The sequence below is a fragment of the Vidua chalybeata genome, chromosome 11 (assembly GCF_026979565.1).
Source record: "Vidua chalybeata isolate OUT-0048 chromosome 11, bVidCha1 merged haplotype, whole genome shotgun sequence".
Taxonomy (NCBI): domain Eukaryota; kingdom Metazoa; phylum Chordata; class Aves; order Passeriformes; family Viduidae; genus Vidua; species Vidua chalybeata.
Genome location: NC_071540.1, coordinates 11,945,588 through 11,972,254, shown reverse-complemented (window position 1 = coordinate 11,972,254; position 26,667 = coordinate 11,945,588). Strand labels below are relative to the sequence as shown.

At 37.9% G+C, this 26,667-nt stretch overlaps 1 protein-coding gene across 1 annotated transcript in view; it reads right to left on the bottom strand.

The window, feature by feature from the left end:
* Positions 1 to 215: 215 nt before the first annotated feature.
* Positions 216 to 26,667, bottom strand: part of SLC6A2 (solute carrier family 6 member 2) — a 56,069-nt gene continuing 29,617 nt past the window's right edge. The window contains exons 5-15 of the mRNA XM_053952889.1: positions 21,156 to 21,294; positions 20,413 to 20,547; positions 16,422 to 16,525; positions 15,589 to 15,713; positions 14,736 to 14,848; positions 12,042 to 12,170; positions 9,258 to 9,357; positions 5,813 to 5,913; positions 3,630 to 3,797; positions 1,842 to 1,913; positions 216 to 239 (exon numbers count right to left, since the gene is read on the bottom strand). Of these exons, the coding sequence (XP_053808864.1) occupies positions 216 to 239; positions 1,842 to 1,913; positions 3,630 to 3,797; positions 5,813 to 5,913; positions 9,258 to 9,357; positions 12,042 to 12,170; positions 14,736 to 14,848; positions 15,589 to 15,713; positions 16,422 to 16,525; positions 20,413 to 20,547; positions 21,156 to 21,294 (1,210 nt within the window). The remainder of the gene's footprint in view (positions 240 to 1,841; positions 1,914 to 3,629; positions 3,798 to 5,812; positions 5,914 to 9,257; positions 9,358 to 12,041; positions 12,171 to 14,735; positions 14,849 to 15,588; positions 15,714 to 16,421; positions 16,526 to 20,412; positions 20,548 to 21,155; positions 21,295 to 26,667) is intronic.

Here is a 26,667-nt window from a genome sequence, read left to right as displayed (position 1 = left end):
CAAAGGATGCAAGAAAACTTAAATGGAGTCTTTAAAGATCATTTGAAGCCAAGTAATAGAAGGGAGGCATTGACAACAGAGAGCAGATGTCTTCCCTCACAGAGTCAGTAGATAAGCTCTGGGCCAGCCTGGTCCAAGCATAAGTGAGGGAGCTTTGAACTTTTCTGTATTCTCAGTTTAGCTGAACGTGGGCTTTTTCCTTGATCTGTTGGTTGTCATATTGTTAGCCAGTGTTGGAGCTGTGAGGAAACACAAGTGGTTGTTAAATTACATCATTGATTCAAATGATGATGCTGACAGATACATTTTTTGGACAAATCTAGAGTTACAAATGAGTTTCAAAATAATGGATAGATTATCCATTCTGTAACTAAATTTCCATGCAGTCCAGCTTGCAGTGAGAAATGTGCTGAATGTAAAGGCTACTTAGTCAGATCTCAATTCAGATTTAAAATTCAGAACTGTCAGACATATGTGGGAATAAAATATTTGTATTTGTTTGGTTATATTAGGCAGTGTTTTGTTTATCTGAAATGTGAGCAAATCACTAAATCTGCTTTAGCACTAACAAAGCCATTTCTAGCTGTTCATTGAGGATGGCAGCAAATTAAAATGCTCTCATATTTAGCATGGTTTGAGGTAACTTTAGTGGTTTACTTCCGAGGACAGCCTTTACTAATTTTTGTGAAATGAATTTGCTACCTTTTGGTTATAGATTTGTATTCAGAACAACAGTGGAGTGACTGTTTATAGTCCTTTCACACAGGAACATCTGCCCCTGGAAACAGTGAGTAACAGCAGGAACAGTAAATCATCTGTGAACTGAGGGCAGAAACAGAAGAAAGGGAAGGCAGGAAGAGGTGTTGTGCTATTTTATATTCTTGGCCACATCAAATAAATAGTGATCCTGAAACAGGAAGCCTATTTGTGCTTTCATTCTGCATCCCATAAATATGCACAGATTAATTCCTTTAAAAGCCAAAATTTACTTCAAACAATATCTTTCAGAAAAAGTAAAACCCAGATTTATTTTTACAGTATCAACACACAAACCACCACTATAAAATCTGGGTCATATTTTGTGGAGGTGTGCATAATTGTAGTTGCTTTCAACTTTGAAGACAAAAAGTGGTCCAGTATGAATGCTGATAAGTGTAACAAGCTTCATATTTGCATCCTTTTAATCTTCTACATAAAGGAGTTTATTTCAATAAGCTCATTTTATTTGCTAAATGGAAAGCAGTATTTGGAAACCTATAGCATATTTTTCATGGCTTATGAAGTCTCCAGCAGTGTTTTCAATCAACTCTAGTCCTGTGGGGAAAGCCAATGCCATGTAACCTGGTACATCATTTCATGACATTATAGGTAAACTCTGATGCTGGATATTTTTTTGGTGTTTACCATGCGTTGTGAAACATAATTGCAGTTTCAGAAACATGACTTCAGCTTGCTGAAATGCAAATAACTGAGTGACAGGCCATGACTATCACTCAAAGTGACACAAGTTTGGAAATAAAACCACACTAGTTTTGAAATACCTTTGTTTCTTGGTTAAATCTCTCTGTATTCAAACACAACCTAAAATACCAGATTCAGGTGATCTGTAACATTGAGGGCTCTCCTTAGACAAAGAAGGAGGGTCTCAAAAAGGAAGGAAGGTTCCAAAAGGGTTGATGCATGTGGTACTGAGCCTCCTGCATCTTGTCATGCTGGCAGAAATAAAAACTACAGACCTGTTAAGGCATCCAGCATGAGGAGATTGGTGCAAGGCTGTAGTTGCTGCTAAAGACAGGAAAGGGTTGGTATCAGGAGAAGAAGCATGTGAAAGGTATACTAACCTTAAACTGCCTGATATTTCCTTGGGCCACAAGTTGGTGCTCGTTTTCAGGCGTGATGCAGTAAGCTAGTCTCTAAACCAGACAGGAAGAAGAGGAAAAAGTTAGCCATATGAAGTGGGATTATGTATGTAATCCCCAATCTATAGTGAGGAAGTAGCATGAACTTTATTTAAAATGGTAACTTAAATCTTTAATATCACTGCATCATGTGCCTTTACTCAGCCACTGAGAGAATAAGCCTATTATAAGCCCTTGGGTGTTAGCCTTTAATATAAGAAGCAACAGTAGAAAGTTTATGCAAATACTAAGTCCAAATATTTAGCAAGTGCATATAGAAAAGAATATCAGGAACAAGTTGGTATCACAGGCCTTAGATCCCCTAAATTAATGTTTTTCTGTTAGTGCTGCAAGAGGGTTGGCCAGTCTCAGAGTGGGAGAGGAAGGAGGCACTGGTATTTCCCAGCTCATCTCCTTTGTCTACCCTGTGCCATGCCCTTTGAGATCACATGTAGATTTTGGTTTATTAGGAACTTTTGGCCAACTTAAGGAGTTCCCATTAGATTAGGTTCATACCTTTCCCCATCCCTTAAAGAGCCTCAATCTGGGGCATCATATTGGAGCTAGTTACTTGGATGTTGTGTATAGCCTTTTGCCATAATGCTGGTGGGGAAACTGGGGAGCTGCTCCTTGCAGGAGCAGTAACAGACAAACCAGAACTTGCTAACAGTACAGATGAAGGAGAGAAATGTGATTTTGGCTAAAGGCTTCTGCATCCCCATCAGTAAACTTGAGTAAGAGGGCAAAAGCCTGATGGTCCAGTACAAATTATTCTTTGAGACTTAAATGCTCCTAGAAAATGTGTTTGTAACCCTCCCCTGGATGGAACAAAACAAAGGGCTTATAGAATTGCTGGAAATGAGATCTAGAAATTGTGCACAGCATTGAGATGCTAGAGCTGATGAAAACAGGGCAGCTGAGGAGTTCCAGCTTTGGGATGCCTTTCTAAGGTGAACATTACATGAGGTGACTGTAATGTTTCAGAAACAATTTGTTCCTTTGGGTTTGCTGGGTCAGTGTGAGGGGGATATGACCTATCTATGTAAAGGTTGAGATTCTATTTTCTGCTTAATTCTGTATGTGGTGTTGGTTCAGTGATTTACCTAAGAACATCAAAATCTTGCTACACCATTGTGTAAGCGTAGCTGTAGGAAAGGAGAGCAGTAGAACTAGGTGTAAGTCAGTGGGTCTAGATAAGGTATAAAATTATGATGCGAGAGGAAAAAACTCAGTGCTGTGTAATGGTGAGGAGGCTTCTGAGCACTGTTAGAGGTTTTAAGACTATAGATAAGAGTGAGGGTATATACACAGTGAAGGTTAATATGATGGTAAAAATTATATGGCTAGTGAAGCTTAATCATGTGCCATTTTGAACTGATAAATAAAGAAAGGTATAGAACAGTTTGAAGACCATACCTTATAGCTGAATATGAAGATAGCATAATTTGTACATTCTTTGTTAATAAAAAAAATCTAATCTCATCAATTGGATCAATTACATGCATTAAAAATATTTTTTCACAATTATTATGGTGCTGTCTGGAAAGCAAATTTCTGTCTAGAAACTCAGAGTGCAGTAATCCTACCTCAAACCACTGATCCACCTGACAGATAGATTCAAAAGGTCACTCGTAAGTAATAAGTTTTGGGAAAGAAATAAACTGCCAACTTAGACCCAGCCATTTAATTTCACAGCAACATTTCATGACATTTGATTAGTGTTCCACTTACTTCTTTAAAGGTCCCACGCACATTCATAAATTTATAGATGATATAGGCAGGCACAAGGATCATGGAGGATAATGCTATTCCCCAGCCAATGCGGTTTGCCCACAGAGGGAAGGTGTAGTCATCATAGGTCAGAGGTTTGAAATTTATTATGCTGACTATCACAACAAACTAGAGAAGAAAGTATAAAATGAACCACAGATTTAAGATGAAGAACCTTACTGGAAAGTGATTCCAGGTGTTCTATTAGGCAGCCACCCTAAGGTATATTTCAAACCAGCTTTATGATTGACCTTCAGCCTGTTTACTTTGAGCCTCTTACTGCTTAAGCTGTTGAAGTCCTTGATGTGTTTTCTAGTATTAACAGTTCATTTTAACTACTGTGGACACATATTATTTGAAATTTTGATGGGAATATCAGGTGACTGTCCACTACTGCCTCATTTAATCTAGTGTTTCAGATGTAATAAAGGATTCTGTAGTCAAGAAAAAGCTCTGCAGGATCTATTTTTTTACTTTTTGTTTCCCAGGAATATTAGACTTCCTTTGGAAGTTTTGTACCCACTTTTCAATGAGAGACATAATGCAAACTCCAGCATGATAAATGTACTGAGGAAAGGCAGAGCAGCCTTATGGCCTGGAAAACAAAGCTGGTTTTTTTTCTTCCAGTGCTTCCCTGTCCAGTGCTAGATGCAAGAAGGAAAGAGTGGTGTACCACCCTACTTCTGTGCTGTTAAATCCATGTGGCTTGTGTAACATGCAGATATCCTTGATTTGGTTCTTTGGGGCTATATGTTCTGCTCTATATTTCAATTTCCAATTAAAATATTTTGAGCCTAGGGTTTTAAAGACTACACCAGGATAGTGTGGGTTAAAGGAAGATCATAGTGTAGAACCTGGTTAGAAAAATACTAATTCTATTTTGTGATTTTTCTTGGGATTATGTTCATAGCTGCAGACAATATGTAGAAAGAGCTTCAAGAACTTCCGGATGGAAAAAAGAAGTGTGTATTGTGATGGCTGAGAGATGTGTTATTTACAGATTTGTTCTGACCCTTATGTTTTCAGGCTTTTCTAGGAAGGTGTTGAGGCTCTTTCACCAAGACATCTTAAACTACCTGAAGGTTAAACTGGTAGGCTCTCCACCTTTAGCTAGATTGTTACAACACTCATGATAAAATGTAAATTTTAAACTGCCTCCTTGTGTGCAAAATCCAAGGATGCTTGCTCTGGCATTTTTCCATTCTGCTTGAGTCAGCCTGCTTGAAGTGCTGCAGGATAGTTCCATACAAGTTCCTTTCTAGAACTGTGTTTAAAAGGATAATTAGTACAGGCTTTGTAGGTGCTTATGGATGAATTTGGGTCATAGCTTTTATATTTAAAAAAATGTGGACCTGTTCTAAAAGCCTACTCAGGGTATATTTGCAATCCTAGTAATGCTTTAAGATTGCACAGCTTTAATGCAAGTAATTGTCTCCTAAAATCATAATGAGGTCAAATTTCTGTATTAATATCCTGACCTTGTGATTTACAAATATGCATAGGAAGAGATTCCAATATAAAGCTCGAGGTTAGTACTAAATCTAAGCTTTACACAAAGCAACCAAATTCACACTTTAGGATTTTTTTTCCCCTAATGCAATGGAACACTTATTTTTTCCAACAGGTAGCTTACAAGGTATATTTTATACAATTCGTCAGTGTTTCACACAGCTAATTACAGATGTAGCTGTATATTAATTTTTCTATGGTTTCATTTCACAAATTGGGGATCCTAGTATCCTCCAATCAAAAATATATTCTTGCTAACACAATCTCTTATCCCTGGCTAGCTTATTTTCCCAAGGGGATGGTTTGTGTTTAATATGCAGAGGTGCTGCAGGGACAGGGAGGTCACTGCCTAAGTGTTCCCTAAGAAAAGCTGCCTTCTTAAAATCACGCTAAAATGAAGGAACAGGAGAAGACCACAAACACCATTACCTTCTCTGCCACAACTGAAATGTATCATACAAAGTATAACCAGCATATAATTTCAAGGAGAACAGAAGATTTAAATTGGACTGTCTTCTGTTCATCCCAACAATATCTGGCACAGCAATAGGTATCTTGCTCTTGGTATCTATTGTACATTCTGGGAAGCAATGCACTGGTAGTCTTTTCATGATGGAATAATTATCAACACTTACCAATAAAAAAGCAGGACTAACAAATTTCCAGCAGAGTCTCCAGTAGAGGCCTGGTTTGAAGCCCATCATTTGCTGGATGTCTTCACTGAATCTGTCCACACCTAGAATGGGTGAACGGATGCAAGCATGAGACTGACTTCAGTCTGAACTGATGAGATGCTGGCATACCCAAAATAGCTTTTCCAGAAACCAGACATGAATGACTTTCAAATCAGAAGACATAATAAATAACAACATCAATCTCCTTTCAATGTCTAGATGTATCTTTGATATCACTGTATCTGACTTAAATGCCTGTCAGCACTTAAGGCCTGTTGCAGACAGCAGCATTCCCACTGAAAAGAGGCATTTCACAAATATCTAGAATTTAAGTTGTAAATAGGACACAATTTTTAAAATAGTTATGGATTATTTTAACCTAATTCTTCTATGTTATTATGAGCACACTGCAGGAAAATGTAAACCCTTACTCACACAAACTGCTTGCTGATAATGAGGTAGATTCATGAGTCTTAATTTATCAAAGGAGATTTCTTTGTTCCACTTAAGAGATACTTACTTTTCAGTGTTTCATTGAACAAAGAATGTTCTTTATTACAAATATAATTTCATATTTATGACTTCTCCAGAAAACTCAGGCAATTCTTCTTCTGTTTATTGTAAATATGTACAAAACTACACCACTTTAGAATGGGATGATTAACACTGATATAAAATGGGAAAAAAATAGCCTCCTCTGTTTTCTCTAAAAAGAAAACAATCTCTAACTTTACACCTTAGAGACATTGGCTCTGTGCATTCTGTCATGTCAGACTATTTGTTTACAATTTGTTTTGCTCAATGTATTCAGAAAGTTAACTTATAATCATGAACCCATTAGGTAAACAGCAGAAATGCAGCTTTTTTTCCATGAATATTTGCGTATTAGAGAGGATGTATAGATTTCCATAAAGATGATTTCTCTTTATGTGGATCAGTTCAGCACAATTTAATTTATTTAATGTAAATAACTGGGTCAGCTTGAATTAGTCCATTGTACCTAATAGGATGCAAAATATTTTCAGGGTGTGGACACTTGAGTGTAAATGTCTCAAAACAATTTCCAGCCCCCAATATTACGTCCATGTGAAGAGAAATAGGCAAGAAGGCTCTGCAAATGTTCTTTAAACTTAATCTGATTCTATTTGCAGTGCTTTCTGTGAACTTTAAAGTGACTAAATTTCAACTGCTATGAACACTGACTGAAATTTATCATTGTGTAGAAGGTCAAAGACGAGGTCTACGTATATCAGAATTTTATTCATGTGTTTCCAGAGAGATGCACTTGGACCTCAGACAGTGCTTGGTGCTCAATTTCTGCAGAAAATGGGGGATGAGTAGGCCATGCTTTCAAACAATTTGCTTTTTCAGTACTGCATGTCTTCAAATAATTGTTCTAAGAATCAACCTTTAAGCAGAACATAGCTATAGCTACAGATGATGGCACCTATAGGGCTTGGTTTCAGAGATACTTAAAATTTATTATCAGGAAATAGAATATTAACCAGAAAGATGACATCAGGGTTGCACATGAGGAAAATTGGTAACAACTTAGCAGTCACAACTAAGGTACATCTGCACAGTAAAAGAAACTAGCTCTCCCTTCTCTTACATACACAGTTGGCCTTTGCAAGAAAGACTTCACAGTAAATGGTCATAGATATAATTTGAACTAAATTTCCATCTTTTTAGTCTGTGCCAAAATGTCATTGCTTGCCTTTAGGCTGGCTTAATATTCAGCTAGGTCATTAAGGCAAGAGGGGTCTATCAGAAAAAAGAGGCAGACAAGATCATGCCAGATTTAATAAGTTTAAATAGCACCTGGGGCTGTAATAAGTTCTTTATAAAGCAACAGGTCATGCTGTGTCAGTAGAAACATCTGTCAGCTGCTCAAGAAAAATGAATAGATATTTTCCCAATTATGGGGAGGCTGCAGGAAGAAAGGAAAAAAATTGTAAAGACAGAGAGTGTAAAATAAAATTTGACTAACTTTGGCCTGGTTTGTGAACCACCTACAAAGCTTAGCTACTGTAAAGTGCAGTAAGTCCTGTTTTAATAGTAGCAGAAAATAACTGTCTCCTAGAAATTGAAGAAGCCTCTACTTCCAAGCTATGCTGTGATCACTTGTCCACATTCAGCTCTTTTACAGGGATTAAAGACAGCTGTCTGTGAAATAAAGTGCCTCCATTATTTGAGAGACAACAGCCTATGTGCTGCTTGCTCCATGCTGATGTTGGATGACAGAATTAGTGCATTAAAACTAGAAACTATTCCTTTGATAGATTGAACAGCTTTATGCATGGATGCCATTTTTTCACTTCACTCATTCCTCAACCATTTTTTAACTGCAAGATAAATTTTGTTTGATTAGAAGAACCTAGGAAGTCAGAATGAATGGATAAACAAGTGACTGAGTCAGGTAAATAATAAGAATCATAACGTCTAAGAACCCTCTGAATCATACATTAGCTATAAATACTATATCTGAATAAAAATGAAGATGGTGTTCAGAGGAAGAACAATCTTATTGGGAATCAGGGCAACTCATTCAATATATACTTAAAGGGAAGAAGATTTGCAGGCTGCTATGCCATTGAAACCTGGTAATAGTGAAAAGAGTTGTGATCGGCCAGGAACTAAAGCATGAGAATAAAGAGGAGATTAGGAAGGAAAAGAAGAGGCCATATTTTTTAGGTGGCTATAGCATATCACTGCACTCTGATTGGCATAGAGTCTAGTGCCAGAGGTCAACTAAATACTCCTAAAGCTTGCCATATTTGGGATAAAGTAAATCACCACTCCCTTTTTGTGGCATAAATTAGTATCAAATATGAGAAATAGAATTTCTGTGTCTAGTGTGTTGGGTATTTTATACCATTCTATGAAATAAATAAACTGCTAGTGTTTTACAATGAAGTAGAATATTGTCTCAAACAAAAGGGATTGATGTAGGAATTATTCTAACTCTCTAAACACTATCTTTATTTGTGTTGTGTGGAGAGTGCTTGAGATTGGCCCTGGGGGACTAATGAAAAGTGAAAACAGGTGAGTCTATATTTAGGCTAATCTACTTTGAAAGTACCAAGTCTAAATCTGCTACTGCAAGTCATCAGCAATACTGAGAGTCATAAAATACTGGCAGAAGGAGTAACTTTTCCATCCCATCACAGTCCCTTTCACAAGGCTGTTTGTTTTGGCTTTGTGTAGGGTCTCAAAGCTTGGCCCACTGAACATCTGCATTCCTGTCACTGCTCATAAATGAGATGAAAATCACTCTATGAAACCTGACTTGTCATGGTTTTGTGTATACAAAGCTATGCTGTTTTCCCTTAAAATGATATGTAAGCCTGTCATGAGAACTTGGGATTTCAGAAAAGCTTTTGCACACACAAATGGAGAAGCTTACCATAAAACCAGGAAACTCCAATTGCCTCCATTAGAACAGCAAACAATATTGAAGTCCCAGCTGCAAATGTGTCCAGAAGTGTGAGCACATAAATTCCACCCTGCAATAGAGAGTTAAAAGATGCAAGGACATGAAGTTACTAATAGAATAATCTCAGAGTTTAGTATCCACTTAACAGAAATCTGCTTTACTTGAAGCATTATCTTAACCCAAGTATTTTAGTATGGATCTGATGCATCAGACACAGGTTCATATTTGCATACAAAATTGTGGAATCAGACTTGCAACTCTTCTAAAGAGGCTTTTTTCACCTATATCCTCAGTTCACTGGGAAAGAGAAACCTCAGCTTAGATGAATGAGTTCTCTGGCACTCCTGTTCAGTGGAAGTTTGGGGATATGATCAGCAGCTTGTAGGGCAGGGCCTGTCTGCAGCAGTTAATGAAGAACTTCCTAAATTAATGGCAGGAATGGAGCACTCCAAGAGTTTCCATAGGCCTTATCAGTCAGTTTGCTCCTAAGGCCACGTGCTCTGCAGGCCAGTGAGTCTTCAGTGTTGGTCTGATTTCCCTTTTCCCTGACTGCCTGCATCTCTCTTGCCCACTGCTCCTCCTAAGGCAGAAGGTGATGTTAATTCTGCCACCAGCACAGCAAGAAGCTGCTGTGCCCTGTTCAGTCTCTGGGCTGTGGTATTTGCAAACCTTTGCTCAGTGGAGACAGCAAACATTGTCTTCCTTCACAACAGCACATTTTTGCTTCAGTGGTTCGTGACTGAGAACTGGAAATGCATTGACTGAAGTCTTGTTTTTTTTTTAGCTGCAATTTTACTACTTTTTGCCATGTTTTACAATGTGGTGTGTATTTGTGTAAATTACTGCTCAATTAATTGAGTTTCAGCTGAAGAAGAATGGAAAACTATGAGATCCAGATTTGTTTCAAAATGAACCCAGATAAAGTGTGTCACATATAAACAACTGAAATGTTTGCAGTTGCAGTAGATTTTTGTTAAAATATCTTTTTACAACCAAATTTAATCTGATTATGCCTGGTCAGAAGGGGAGGAACAAAGGAATTATTTTACCACCAGTGGTAGAAATAGCACTAGAATAGAAATAGAAAATCTGTAGGTGATTCTAGTCGCTGTAATCAGTTGGCTTTTATTTTTTTTAAAGATGTTTTTTCTGAAACAGCTGTGCATATTTACAAAAATAGGGAGAACAGTACTCAGGCCTCATGGAGGTTTTTAATTCTGTGGGGACTTGTCTGGAAATGGAATGAAGTTTGGTTGTTGTGTTAGAAAATGTTGCTTATTGAATGACATTTGAGTTTGACCTCTTGTTTTTGCTCTACACCTGCTCCAAATGAATGCATTTGCAATCAAACTTAGCAAAGTGAATTACTAATATGATTTTGTAAGAAACATGCTTGTTTCAGAAACAGCTACATTTGAAAATATAGCCTTAAATATTCAGGGGCCAAAATTTAAAAATTTCATGTGATCTTCTCACAAGGGTTTTCCTTTTTATCTTTTATACATCAGAAATGTTGTTCTTTAGTTATGGACATTTGGACTATTCTGGACAGTTTGTGAATTCCAGCTGGAGGGGTGAACTTCAGCCTAAACAGGTGCCATTATTTAAAAGCTAGAGTTAGGTCATTATCTTGAATAGCTTTAGCTCACTTGGAAGCAGTGGAATTGTACTCACTGGCACCTGTTCTGGTTCTTGACATTGAATTTCTTCTGATATTGTATTTCAGGATATTTTATTCCAGTTGAAACTTCAATAAACAGAAGCATGTTCAATTTTTAGGTATTGATAGAAATAGTATGGTATTAAAAGGATAGATATTTAAAATGATATATCTATTTTTAGAGTCTCAAATATTTCTCAGTTTGAGGAAACTGGAGCAAAAATACTGGGGTGTTTTTACCTAAAAAGCACTTTGTTATTTATACACTTATGCCATTTTACTAATCTTAATAATAGACATGGAAACCATTTCTAGGGATGGAGAAAGGTTTAGCACATCTGATTTCATGGTGATTTCTTCAAGTTTCAGTTGTTTTCTGACAGTTTTGGTATGTTAGTTAACAGGTCTCGGCTTTTTTTATGGTCAAAAAAAGAGAAAATTCTCTCACATCTAAAACTCGTTAATTTCATTCCTTAATTAGTTGTAAAAAGCCAGATGAGGCAAAATATTCAGTCTGATGGTAGTGATAAATACAGGTTACTAAATGTTCAGGATAAGTTTTCTTTGTGCTTTATGTGGTGTTAACAGTAAAAGATGTCAAGATCTAGGTGCATGAAGAAACAAGGTGGGGAGAGTAGGTCATTACTCTACACTCCTTCCATAAGAAGTGAGTGTCTTACTTTCTTCAAGAAGAAAACAGACAGATGGTCTGGTCACTCGAAGTTCCTCACAGAGGAATAAGCACTCTTCACAATTCCATTTAATGGAACTAAAAAAATCCAAAACCAAACCAAACAAAAAAAAAAAAACCCCAAAGAAATACAAAAGAAAGCACACAGAACCAAATAAACCCAGCAATAACAGAGACAGTTGTTTGGAACAAAGACTTACAGGCTTGGTTGATAGCAAATGATCTTGTGCCAAAAACTAGAGAAGCTTCATATATTAGATTAAAAATGATGTTCTGAACAGAAGTTGTTTAAGAACTAATGTTTATAATAAAATACACTCATCTGAACCTATCCGTATTTCATCTGAAAAGGTTAATGGCATTCTTTAGGTAACATTTTGATGAAAACTTTTGTTGTACTTACATTGGTAATGCAAAAAAGAGCAAGTAGGAAAGTGCCAAAAGAAACACCAAAGGTGAAGAGCTTTCTGTGCTGCTTCAGAAGGTGGAAATCATCTGCCAAGCCAGTGATGACAGCCTCCATCCCACCCATCTGAGAAAGGGAAGGCAAATACTCTGGTTAAATGCTACTGGCTGTTGGAAATACAGACTGAAGAATGCAAAGCAGATAGTGTAATTAATACCCAACCACTCTGATTTCTGATATTTCAGCTGTAAGTAAGTGGTGATACGAGGATTTATTTTCTTCTGGGTCAGGGAACTGGACATCAAGAGGGGTGGTTGTCGCCTCCACAGCTGCATCCTCTGAGGACTCTTTGCTGACTCAACAGAACATTTAGCAGACAGTACTTTGGGGAAAATAATATACATTTGAGTATACTCTGGGGAAAAAGCTGCTAGCTTAAGTAGCTAAGCTCCTTAAGATATTTCTTAAATAAAGACAGGCACGACAAGCACCTAAAGGAAATGTACTGAACAAAGATTTGCATTAGCCACTGATTAACAAAATCCAGTTTGACAAAAATCTTTACAGACTTGGAAGAGTTACTACAATGGAAGCTTGATGCAATTTTTTTTGTTGACAACATGAAAGAATTTTACTTTGCTTTCTAGAAGTTAATGAGGAACATTAGCTATTGTTTTGCAATACAAGAAAGGTACTTTCCAAATTTTCATTTAAATTGCTGGATTATGTAGGTGGATATCAATTTTAATTTCTTTCAATTAATGAAAACATTCTGCCCCTATACACCAACAAAAAGCTATGAAAATTAATTTAAATCTTTTCTCATAGTAAACAAATTTATTTAATATTTTGGAGAGGCTTAATTCTATGCTTTTTGTGATGCTAAAAAGCCACGGCAAGACCCGAAGTGCCTGGTGCAATACAATAGTTGGTTAGCAGGTGCTGACACAGCCTGTCCCTTCCTATAAGCCTTTGAGTAAAATATTCCTGGTTGAAATCAGTAACAGAGAATTACCACCATAAAAAGTACTGCAGGACTTGAATTTTCTTTGGGAAATTATGACAAATCTTGAACCAGTAAATCCTTCCCTTTTTAGAAGGAAAAACTAAACTTGGCCACAGTTAACTAGTTCACTGTATTTTAATTAGCTCCAGCAGAAAAACTCTTCTCTATTTGTAGGAAAAGTTTGTTCTGCAATCTAAAGTGTCTTTGTCACTTCTACGTTTCTTTACATTGCCCAAAATTTACTGCTGTTGCAAAGTTAGCAGCATTAACTAGAGCTTCCTTGGATCTAGACACTTCTGAGCATAAATCTTCTTCATTCTGTCCTTTTCCTGCTGGTCATTCATGTCCTTTCACTGTGATAAACCCTTCATTTCAACCCTTTATATTTGCTTACAGTTGAAAAATGGCCAAGCTACAATCCCAGATATAATCTTCCCTCAAACTTTTGTCTAAGGATGCAGATCTTAGTCTATATAGACAAATTTCATTGGGCCTCAGCTGGAATCCAAAAATCCAAACATCCTGGAAATATTTAGACCTGAATCTGACCTTTACAGCTCAGCCCTCACTCCACAAGATCTCATTCAGCTATTTGCCAATGATTATTAAAGCTTCCTGCTGCAACCCTTTTTTTTTTTTTTTTTTTTTTTTTTTTTTTTTTTTTTTTTGGGTTTTGCTCTTTTCCATATCAATTCATTCTTTCCCTTTCTTGCCCTTGTAAAGGAATTAATTTTCCTGAAGTTGTAAGCAATGGAAATGCAGTGTTTTAACATTTCCAGCAAGAAATTCCTGGATCAACTTTGTACATTCTGAACTTCAAAAGAGACTTCTGTGCTTTGGAATAGTAAGAAACCCCTACCCTACTAAAGAGGATGAAAGTTTGTCCATGGTTTCTATTCCTTAAAGACTCTATTTGGTTCTCCAGAAATGTATTAACCTTTAAGCTAAATATAACAGGATGTCTTGAGACCTCTTTGGTAGAAAAAAACAGTACAAAAGTTGCTCAGGGACTTGGAATATTTTCTGGGATGAAGTTTCTATGGTCCTGAATATCATGTTGTAAAACTTATCTCATCAAAGAGCAAATACATTTGTTAGCCTAGACATTTTACAGTAAGATTATAGGAAAATGAAACCACTATGGAAATATTCTGGCATGATTTTAAAATTGTGATTAAATTTACAGGAAATTTTGTATCATGGCTTGTAGAAAAACAATGGGAGTACCTTCAGACATTGTCTGTCTAGAGCAGATTAGTGGATTTCAGCACATAAAATAATCCCTTCTAGAAACCACTCTACTCAATGTCTTGTGTTTTGCAAGCAGGGCTCCAAAACCTTTTTGCACGTTCATAGTAGTAATAGTTCATAGTAGTGTTGTTGGACCTTTAAATAGTAATAATTGTTGATGAATAGCCCCTCTGTAAAGTCATAAAAAAGTATCAGGGAGTAAATATTTACTGGCTGGTCAAAGATTTAATCTTTTCCTAAACCTCTTAATGATGGACAGTCTTTATAAGGCAGTGAGTAATAGTATTATGTTGTCTATGACTGTGGAAACAGATTTAGGAAATGCACAGAATGTTTACTTGAAATGCAGTCTCCTGCTTAAGGCAAATGCCTCTTTAGTTACAAAATATGACAGGAAAAGAACAATGTCAAGGCTAGAAGGAAAAAATACTCACAGAACTGTCAATGCCAAGTGTAAGGAGCATGATGAAGAACACCACAGCCCAAAATGTAGATCCTGAAAGAGTTGAAATTGCCTCTGGGTACAGGATGAAAACTAAACCAGCTCCTGGAATAGAAAAGGGGAAAAAGAGGTGTCACTTCATTATGTTTCTTATCTTCGCAAAAGTGTTCATTTGAATAAGATAAATCATGACTAAGTTGACTTTCATTTCAGTCCTTGTCACACTCTGAGTATTGTTAAAACAAAATTTGCACTATACCAAAATATATCTAAAATGCTTTATTTACTTACTCATGATGATTTGGTATTAAAAAACCCTATCCCATTGTTGTCCACTTTGAATAATATTTTATTGGATTTGCAACCTTACTAGTTATTTTTCATCTATGTAGTGGAGAAGGAATTATGTGGATGTGTTGCCTTTGTCTGGCAAGAGAACTCTTGGATGTGATGAGAGGTGCAGGAGCTGAGACCATGAGTGACCTGTTCCCCGTGAAGACTGTAGAGCTGAGCTTAGCAGAACCATCAAAACCAGTCACCTGTGGCACTGAACAGCAATACTTTTGTAAGATACTGTCCAGTGATTAACACCCACATTGTTGAATGGGCAAAACCTGTGGGGACAAGATTCTGGGGAACCTCAATTCAGTAGAGGTGAGGTGAATCAATGCCATTTAGAGTTCACATTTCAACAAGGGTTTTAAACAGAGAGTTCTAGTTCCAAGTAAGTTAATTCAGTTCACTTCCATGAGATACTCACACACTTGCTGGAAACAAATATAAACACATTTGCAAAGAAATGGTGGGGGAGAAGGGTTAAAATTAATATAGAATTAACTTCCTACCTTCAGTAGCTACATCCTCAATTTTAACTTTGTGCTCGTGAGCCATGTAGCCCAATATGGAGAAAATTGCAAATCCTGAGATGAAGCTTGTGACACAGTTAATGGTGCTAGTCAGCAAAGCATCCCTAAATATGGAGAGAAGAACAGCCCAGTGAGAAAAAACTTTAAGAACTAGATGGGGATTTCCTTTAACATTTTCCCCCCATCCTTCAGTTCACAATGCACTTATAATACATGCACTTTCTGAATCTGTATTTCATTGGAAGAGTGATGCTTGTTTTCATTCCAAAATTTAATGTTAAAAAAAACATCTAAATGTTGGAATTCCTCAGATGGCACAGAGTGATTCTGGTTGTATTTCCATGGTGGTGATTCAGCAAAACACTTACAAACTGACTTGATTTAAAGTGCATTCCTAAACCGGAGCACAATGTAAAATATCAGAAATATAATCCCAAAGCACGGAAACACTTCTGGAAGCTGGAATCTTTCTGCTTTTTGTTCCTGCACCAATAAGATTTCATCCTCTGTTCACTGTTGCGCTTAATGGTACTTTTGAAAGACAAACACCAGCACAGTTTACACAGCTGTCTAAAGTCCAAACCTAATCCCATTTTGCTTTGGAGAGCAGCAGATATCTTGGCAGGTTCCTGTTACTAAAATTTCAGTAAGGAAGAAAGTATTTCAAGATTTGGGTTGGTTACTATGTCTACACAAAACTCACCATCATTAATATATGACTGAAGATAAAGGGATAGCCTAAAAGTTCTTTCAGCTGCAGCCAGAGTAAAAAAAAATAATTTTGCAGCAGTAATGGAAGAATAGGCTCTTACCTGTAGCAGTTGTTGTCGAACTTATTGTAACTGGCAAATGCAATTAAAACGCCAAACCCAGCTCCTAAGGAGTAAAATATCTGAGTAGCTGCATCAATCCATACCTGCAGAATGACACCAACAGTGCCAGGGTCAGTTCAGTCCACAAGGATACAGCAGGAGAAAAGCAAGACAAGGGCTTTTGGAAAACAATTGGCATTCATGCCAAGGGGAGTGTAAGTGTCACATGGAGCATGGCCCTGCTCTGGAATGGCCTCACCTGAGGTGGTGAGGGGGGAGCAGGAGCAGGGGAAAAGTCCTCAGAGCACACACACACTGCTGCCCTGGCGGGCTGTGCAGTGGAACAGGCACTTCTGAGACTTTACCCAGCACTGAAATGATTGCAGGGTTTTTTCTCCCGGGTGACAGAAATACACTTCCAACAGCTCTTGTTCCAAGTTAGTTTGGAATGTACAACCAGAAATCTAAAAATAGTTAATGGGTCAAGAGTTATAGGACATTTTCTTTCCCATACTAGAGCTTCCTTCGTGTGGCTGTTAGTACACTCTACATGATACTTTCTTGGTTCAGGAGCTGAAGCATGACTGATATGCTGTGAACAGAGCCGTGCAGATTTATCTCTCAGCTTTCTCACTTAGCTGGAGAAAGAGTTATTTCTGTGATAGTCATTAAATTTCAGTTTAGATGCAGCTTGATAATTTTAAGGATTGTCCACCAGGGAAACATTGCAAAAGTATAATATTTTCTACAGCGTCTGTCCTACCAATAGCCATTCATCCAGTCAGGAACAATGCCACAGTCCTGGTTCTCTGAACCAGAAACCTGAAAATAGCCTTAGTTAACCCTCTTCTGTTGTTACAGAGATTTTTAAATTAGCATCTTCAACAGAAGTAGTGAAGTCAGTGGTGTGAATAATACTCAACATTTCTCAAAATGAGATCTGCAATGTTTGATGAAATCTGCCAAGAACTCTGAAAGAACTATGAAAAGCACTGGATTTCATAATTCATCCATCTTTACAAAATCAGATCTAATATATCTATTCAGCAGCAACTTTCTGATAGATCTAAACAGCTTATGAGCTCCCTCTGCATTGGGAGTTTAGTGCTACACTTTATATTTGGCCTAGTGGAAAGGGAGAGAGTGCCTTCTCCCATGCTGACATGATATATGAAAGCACTTAGGCTGGTGATCTCTTTTTTTCTCAACATAGATGATAGATGCTTTCAACTGCTGCCTGCTGGACACTGTGAACCACTTATGGTACTCTGGATTTGTAAAAAAAACTTAATTTTATGAACTGCAGAGAGTTGATTACTTGAAAGATAATATGAAGAGCAGTCTGTGGAGTGTTTATTGCTAGCCAGTGGATAGGATGATATGATTTTCTCAAACTGTAGTTAATGCAGGGTTTTATGGATTTCTTTCAATGAATTACAAAACAATCCTGTAACCTTAAGTCCATACTCATTCTTTTTATATACCAGTTATATCTTAATATTCTGTTTGCACACAAAGGTTGAAATCATATAGAGTTGTAGTCTCTGAAAAGCATTTATGTAGATAGGAATGCAGAAGCAGGGATGCAGTCTCCTATGTTTGTTTTTGTTTTTTGAAAAATTCAGATAACTTTTGTTGTTAACAAAATTCTTGGAAATTTTTAACATCAGTTTTGTTAAACTCTAACCAGATCTGCATACTGCCACCATAAGATACTGTTTTTAGTGGTTCTGTGTCTCTTTTGTATCTTGCCAGTGCAGTTGTGCTCACCCTTTCTCACTATTCAAGCACCCTTAAGCACGTGTTTAAGTCCTGTTGACTGAATAAGAGATTAGCACCTGCTGCCTCCCAAAGGATTTAAGCACATGCTGAAGTATCTGTTGAGTAAGAGTCTTGGCTCATAGCAGCTGATTAGGAAACAAATTGAGAAGATCAAGGTGAAGGGAAAGAAGAGCAGAAACGAGAAATTCCTTTACAATTATGATTAAATGCAAAACATTCTCTTTGTTCTAACCAAGCAGGATGTAGGACAGCATGGCTTGTTCTGCAGTTCAAGTTCACATTTCTCATTTTCACAGCTTCTGATCGATGTGTGCTCTAATATATTTTATGATAGAATATTGTTTTTATTTGTATTAAAAATAAACAGGAACATTTTACAGTAAGCAGTCATCAGTCTTTCCAGCCTTCTTCAGTGTTTATGCTGTTATAACTTTTGTGCAGTGCAGTTTGTGGCTCTACAAAATGGGGCACACCTTGACAGTGGTTGGGGTGCTCTAAGGGCTCTTAGAAGAGCCTTGGCAGAGCCCTCTGTGGGGCATCACTGTTTTGACTTAGGATATTTCTTTGTCAGATTCTTCATTTGGAAGAAATTTAAAAAATCACATATCACATCCAGGGATGCATTGACATAGAACAGAAGTGGGATTCTATTCTTTGGAGCCTGAGGACAATGATTAAACACACAAGGCTATTGCAGCAGCAGGGATCCCACTGTCCAAGGGGGAAGGGCTGACATGACAGAGCAGTTAGTGGCACTTCTCAGAATAAGTCATCTTTAGTCTTTTATTATTCTAGTGTAACTTTTTGTTGTTGTCTGAAAAATGTAGTCTTAGAAACAAATAACTTGAGGGTCATCTAAATAGCAGCTGCAGAAGTATTAAGCCAAGAAAGAGCAGCACACAGAATGTCCTTCCAGAAGCAGAAGGCAGATATGATTATAGAGGCCTGGTACAGCTAGTGCAGCTCCATAGACATCTAGCTGAAATTGTGGTGTTTATTTCCAAACAGCACTTAAAATACATAAGAAAAATATGAGCACCTGCTTTGTTCATCTTGATGTCTTTGTATTTATGTGCGGGCATAAAAGTGAATTACTGGCAGAGCTACTGCCTTGTGACAAAGGTGGATACAAATCCCATATTTGAAGTTTGACTGGATTATTCCAAAATAGACATGGGGTCTGGGTCTATTTTTGAAGAAATGCCTACTTTCAAATTTAGCATTAAAAAGCCAGGAATGTTTTTTTTTTTGCTTAGAATATTAATACACTTGAGGTATTTTTTAATAATTCCAGAAAAATCAAGATAGGCTACATAGGAAAAGTACTGTGAAACTATGGACAGACTGCAGACATTTCTGAAAGCTGCAATTTTTCAAGATGATGCATTTCTTTCTAGTAAAATTGTATTGTCTCTTTTCAGATTTATAACCATTTGAATGGCCTTGTGACCCATCCATAGAGACACTGCTGTCTTATAAATGTTTCTTGCTGTTTTTAGAATAGTAGAAGGGAGTAAATATCTCTGTAGTCTATGTTCTTTGTAGGTCTAAAATGCTGCCAATTCCATGTATTAGCAACTGTATGTGTAGATTTTGCTTTACAAATAAGTCTTAGTTCCAAGTTAGTCCACAAATTGTGTTGGTTTGTATATATTCAGTGATAGAATGAAATGTACAGTACTTTCAATAGTAAGATAAGAACATCATGCTTTTGAAAATCTTATTTGTATGAAGGACCATGTTTGATTAGGTGAGTTGTATGGTTTTGTATGTTTAGCAAGGTTTGCATAGGTCAGTATTTTTGTTTTCTAGGTTAGTATTTAAGCTAGCAATTCAGAAAGCAAGATTTTCTTCTTGAGGGAATTCTTAGCCTTTTGAGAACTAAATTTTTGCATGACTCCAATTTCCTGTGTAAAGGATATTGCAGTTGACTGGGTGCACAGTCAAAGAATGGACTTTTTCAGGGGTCTGCCACACCTGTAAGTGCCTTCACAGAGGTGTTTTGTGATCTGAATTGTTTGGGTTCAGAGTGAGATAGTCCTATTTTGGAGAGTACTGGAACGTTAAACTGTCAGAGAAAGGGGACCAGTGCTTAGCCAGAAGTAGAAGCATGGCTATTTAATTTCAGGCTAGCTGTAATATCTTCAGTTTCAATAACAAGGGCAATGGGTTTAATAATTAGGGAATGAGAACAGAAGAGTACACTTACTGTGGCTTCTTTTAATCTTCTGAAATCTATGTGCAGGTATGCATTTATTCCATTGTATGCACCAGGCAGGGTTATTCCATGTATTAATAAGACAAATAATACAACATAAGGCAAAGTGGCTGTTATCCAAACAACCTGCAGACAACAGAGATCCCAAAGGTTAATCAGCTGTTATAGAAGATTGAAAAATATGTAATAAGTACAGCAGGCATTTTCTTGGTTTAGTCCATTCAGTCTGATGGAGAAGCTCTTTTTAGGACATGAGGGAAAATGCTGTTATATGTCATGAATCTTTTCATATATAAGTTTACAGATATGAGTAGGAGACAGTTTTGACAAACAGAAGACAGTGTCAGTGTGTGTTAGCCTGCTGATTACTTCTTATCTCTCTGTTTACTAAAAAGAGCAGTCATTGCCTGATGTTAAGTGATACTTTCATGAAAAAGCTCTCAGATGTATCCAGCTCTAGAATTTCTGAAATATTAGTACATTTGGCTAAGAAGATGATGCACATTTAAGACAATTTTGTTTATTTAAAATTAGCTTCTGGATGAAACCATCAATGTTGAATTCAAATAATAAATTAATAAAATTTTCAGTTGGAATATCACACAAGAAATGTGATCATTTGGTCCCTGAGGATGCCTTAAATCAGTGATTTATTTTCTTGCTTTCTAAAATTAGGAGACTTCTTAAAGTAGAAAAAGAATGTAGTCAAGACAGAAGGACAATATTAGCTCTACCTTTCCTGAAGTCTTCACGCCTTTCCACAGACTAAAGAAAAGAATGATTACCACCACCAAGAGGCAGAGGGAAAGTTGCCAGCGAGGCAAGCCAAGGTCATGGATTCCACGGCTCTCGTGCAGGTGCAGAACTCCTCGCCTACACACCAGACATACAGAAACAAAGTGAAGTCACTGGGGGAAAAAGGCTTTTGCACCTCTCATGCTGTGGGCAGCAGGAATGGGAATGGGAATGGCAGCAGTAGAAACCCTACTGGCATCACTGGCAGTCAGTGGAGGTGCTTTGTGAAGCCTCTGTTCTCTGTCGACTCCTTCAAACTATGTCCAAAGCATGTCTTAAGTAAAAGTTTCTGAAAGCAATCCTTGCTTCATAAATAGAGAGATGTTTGTCCAATTCTGCTAACAAAATAAACTCTCAGAATTCAAATGAGTCAAAAAGAAAGGAAAAGCCATTGGTAGTAAGACAACTAGAATTAGTGTTTTGCTTGCAGATTGTTGTTATCGAGAAAAGAATGAAAGTAGATGAGAAATACATGCAAAAATGAGAATATTATGGGGGGAAAGACTGAGAACAAACATTAAGAGAGGGAGCTGACAGTAGAATAGGGATCTATTTTATTAGGCTGGACAAAATGCAAGAGAAACAAATAAATTGTTTAAACTTTCTGATATTCTAGTCTGAGCTCTAGAAAGATTTAATTAAAGAGCAGCAAGAATCAAACTACATGCAGAAATCAGGGGTTTGTGCAAAGGAGCTTGGTTTATCCTAAGACTGCATCCCATGTAAGGGAGTGTAAATTACATTTGCAATGGCTTTGAGATTGTACATCCAGGTTCCAGGAGTCTGTCCACCTCCTCCACTCCTGCAGGAGGAGCAGGAATGTGAAGGGCTCTCAATGAAGCTGCATTCAGACATTCTGGTTCCTCCCAAGGGAAAATTCTTCTCATTCTCTCCTTCCCTGTGCTCTCTTCTGGGAAGATTTTCCTAGTCACCCAAGGACTCTGGCACCAGTTCCTGCCTTACTTCCACACTGCATTCAGCTAAAGGGAAATAGTTCACCTCCATAGAAATCTGTAAACAGCGATTTGTTTGTTGGTACCACTGACTCTGTTTGGTCTTTGTGCAGCACTTGGGTCCCCTTTAATTTGGCATCAGACCCTGAACAGCCAACAGTCAGCTCAGCTGCTTGATACTCACACATAAATGCTACTAAAAACACATTATTGAGGAGGTAGTGGGGCAGCTGCTCAGTAGGACTCAGCAAATGAAGGACCCAGTCATAGTTTTAATAACAGGAAATGTTGGAACCAATAAATTCTTCTGTGTCTTGGCTTTCCCTTCTGTAAAATACGGATTATTATAAATGTGTGCTTTGTCTCTACCCTGAGCAATTCAGAACACATTTATTATAGAAGTGGTGAATATCTGCACATAAACAGGGAATCAAACCAGGAAATAAAGAAATGCCAAGGGTTGTGATCTGAAAATTACTCTATCATTTTCACTCCAATATATTTAAACTATTGCCAGAAAACAGTATTTAAGAGTTTTAGGTGTAGAATTCTCTGGGATGGTTTTGTCAGACTGGTACTTTCTAGGGATCTTTATGTATTATTCATCCCTGGACAGATTTATGTAATTGTCTTTTAGAAATTTAGAAAAGTTTGCATAAATAGATTAAGTTTAAGGTCTTGGAGTAGGCCTCATTTTTTCAATTCAAAATCAATAATAATTTTAATTTTTGGTCCAAATATGTTTACACAGCTTTATAAGCTCATTCTTTCTCTTTTTATTAGAGGCAAAAGTTACTTGCCTAAATTTGATGTGCTCAATAGAAGGGTGTCATTTATCTAAATTTTACATGCGTTGCATCAGATTGATTCAGAATTCAAAAATGTCATCACTTGTCAATAAATTAGTATGTTAACTCACAAATGTATTTGCTAGTTAACATATTAAGTACTTCTAGGAACATCTAAGTACTTCTAAAAATTAGTAGTCATATTTGTGAGAACAAACCCAAACGGCTTGCATAAACTAAGCATCAGCAAAATGGACAAGATATAAATAGACATAGTCCTGGTGTCCCAAGCTATATTTCCTATCCTGGTAGTTTGACTATGTTTTTATGATTTAAAACTTAATGCAAATTGTAGATTGAAGATGCTGAAAGAACTGTCAGTGTATACAATCTGCAATCTATAGAAATTAAATTGTATACTCAATTTAGAAGGCATTTTGAAGCATGATAATTGTGCTCAATTAGAAGGCTCTTCTACATGCATCTTCTGTGTTATATATTTGGGCAACCACAGTTCAGTCATCATTGCTGCCAGTTTCCTTCAGAGCATGAAATGTGGTTTTCCTTTACCTGTGGAAGTTTAGGCTAGCTGCATGATGTGGATAGAGCCCTTTTTGCAAGAGTTTGCCAAGCTCCAGGTATTTTTATTTCATGAATAGCACTACTTATATTCAGCTTACATTCAGCTGTGGTTTTCATGGCAGTTTGTGTCCACACAGCAGTGTGAGGCAGAGCTTGTGGTACAAAACTTGTAGAGCTCCATGCAGGCTGGACTCCAGGGTGTCTGCAGCACTGAGCTGGGGGTGCAGTGCAGAGCAGAGTGGCTCCACATGAAGTGCCACAGGGCAGCCTGGCTCAGGCCCAGCTCTGCCATACCTGGGGCTGCTCTCTGAGCTGCTTGGGTCTCTGGATGCTTTGTAAAGAGCTCTGAGCAGGCACAGCTGCAATGCAGTAGGATGTCCTGGCTCTGGGACAGTGCTGTCCTACAGCCCAGAGCACGGAGAGCAGCTGAGCCATCTGAGGTGCAGTGCTTGTGCCCTGTGTGCCTCACCCCCACCCTGGAGTGCTGGCCACAATCCAGGGGGATGCCAGGGGATGCAGCAGCACTTGGGTTTTTCTCTAGATATTTCAGCTCCCTCTTGTGTTGGAGAATGGAGCTGTGTAATGGACTGCAAGACAGATTTTGGGAATCTAATGATTTCCCAGTGGCACCCTGGCTGGCTTATCATAAATTATTATTTGTACTTAATCCTAGAATATTCTAAGTTGGAAGGAACCCTCAAGGATCATTGAGTACAACTGTTAGATCTGCATAGGACATCTCTAAGAAATGTCCACATCTCCCATGCTGAGAGCATTATCCAAACACTTCTTGAATGCTGTCAGGCTTGGAGCTGTGACCAGTTCCTTGGGGAGCCTGCTCCAGTGGCCAGGCACCCTCTGGGTGAAGAACCTTTTCCTAATATCTGACATAAACCTCCTCTGACACAACTTCAGGCCACTCCCTTGGGTCCTGTCACTGTCACCACAAAGAGAGATCAGTGCCTGTCTCTCCTCTTGCCCTCACAAGGAAGCTGTAACTGCTCTGAGGTCTCCCCTCAGTCTCCTCTGCTCCAGGCTGAACAGCCCAAGTGACCTCAGCTGTTCCTCACACAGCTTCCCCTCAAGGCCCTTCACCATCTTCATAGCCTTCCTTTAGATGCTCTATAACATCTTAATGTCTTTTTTATACTGTGGTGCCCAAAACTGCCCCCAGTACTGGAGGTGAGGCCGCCCCAGAGCAGAGCAGGACAATCCCCCCGATGGCCAGATGTCCCTCCTGGCTGCCAGGGCCCTGCTGACTCATGTCCTGCTTGCCATAGACCAGGACCCCCAGGTCCCTTTTCATGGTGCTGCTTTCCAGGATCTCATTCTCTGCCTGTCTGTACCTCGGGGGTTGCCCCATTGGAGGTGAAATTTCTTTTTGAATCACAATAATAGAGAGAATGTTTATCTCAATGCACTGAAAGCTTTATTCTCCCACTAATTTAGCAATTCTGACCTCCTTTGCTACTGTGCCCCACTTCAGCACATTCATGAATCTCCAAAATTTACTGTTTCAGAAGAGCTGAATGGAAAGACCTGATGTGATTAGCAGAATATAGGGCTATCCATTCTCATTAGTTCTGATTAAGTTTTTATAAGCATTTATAGGCAGAATTTATAAGCATTTACATTATAAATGTAGGCAGAATTATAGGCAGAATTGCTTGTGCTGACTTTTGAAGTGGTGTTTTCTTTTTTGGGAGAAGTTGCTTCCCAATTGTTTAATGGGGATGGGTTCCTGCATCTTTGGGGTCCACAGCATTGGTCACTCCATTTTCTGTCAGACTGAACCATGTGGAGCCTTTGCCTGGGGTGGCATTTCCAGTGAAGACTTGTACCCTAAAGCACAAACCTATTGGTCTAGAAAAGTAACCTTTGTTGTATGGGGTGAGGGTTTTTTTTTCAGGATGTTTTTTGTTCACACACTTCTCATAAATTTCATACACGTGATGTTCATAAATATGACAAATGTAGACTGCTGTGAGTGAATCTTGGTTTTATTCCTTGTTCTTAGGTAGGTTTTTGTAATTGCTCACAGCTGGGTAGACTTGTGAATTCTGTGAATTTCCTTTACTGAATTTGGCATGAAAATTTCCCTGTGAAATTTCTCATTCAGGAGAAATGGATTTACAGCCCTGAGAAAAAGTACTGTCAGAGGGAAATAGCTGTAGCCCAATGTTTGTTGATATTTTCACTGTTTTTTCTAAAAAATTTGCCAAGACTTGTTTCTACAACAGATTGTGATTTTTTGCAGGCACAGTACCTTGTGAGAAGATTAGTGCTTTTGTTCCTCCAAACTGGTATTTCTTAATTCTCAGCATAAATGAAAGCAAGATGATAACAGACTTTTCCCAGACACAATAATGGAGAGAACAAATATAAAATATGCCTGTGTTCAGATAAAGTATTTAAATAGGAGCAATATGGAGTAGATAGGGGAGCTTTATTTGTGATGTACTTCTGTTCTTCCAAAAAAAAGAGAAAGGCTTATATTGAATTATTTTAACATGTGTGGAAAGGATAGAAGGTTCTTTTCATTTTCTGTGTTTAATTCCAAACCACTGAAGAGGGAAGGAATTAAAGTAATGTGTGTCCCTAAAGAAATGTGGAGTTGACATTTTATTCCTAACTGGATTTCTTTTATGTCTGGCTATTACTTAGCAGAAAGGCACCAGCTGATATTAGATTTTAGAGTGCTTTGCCAAGTTTACAGTGTACAAATACTTTATAGTTGATTTTAAGCATCTCTAATGAAGTATTGCAGAGGTCCCATTCCTTCCTGTAGTAAGAAGCTGTCCCCATGATATCAGTGGTACCTCGGCCTGAATTAGCCCTCTACAACTGAAACCAGACTTAGTAAAATTAAACTTAGTAAAAAAACTTTTACAGTCCTCAGTGTAGAAGCACTTCAACCTTAAGTCCTGCCCAGCTCTTGAGGCTTGAAAACAAAAGCCAAATATGTTCTTCAAGGTTCTCCTTGTCATTGCCTTGGCATGGAATTTGCAACTTGAAATTATTTCTTCCAAGTCTGAGGCTTAGAGGTTTCTCTCTGCTTTTCCTCCCAGATACTGGACAGCTGATAGATTTGGCCTAGTTTGCAAGTTTTCCCTTTTCTCACTCAATAT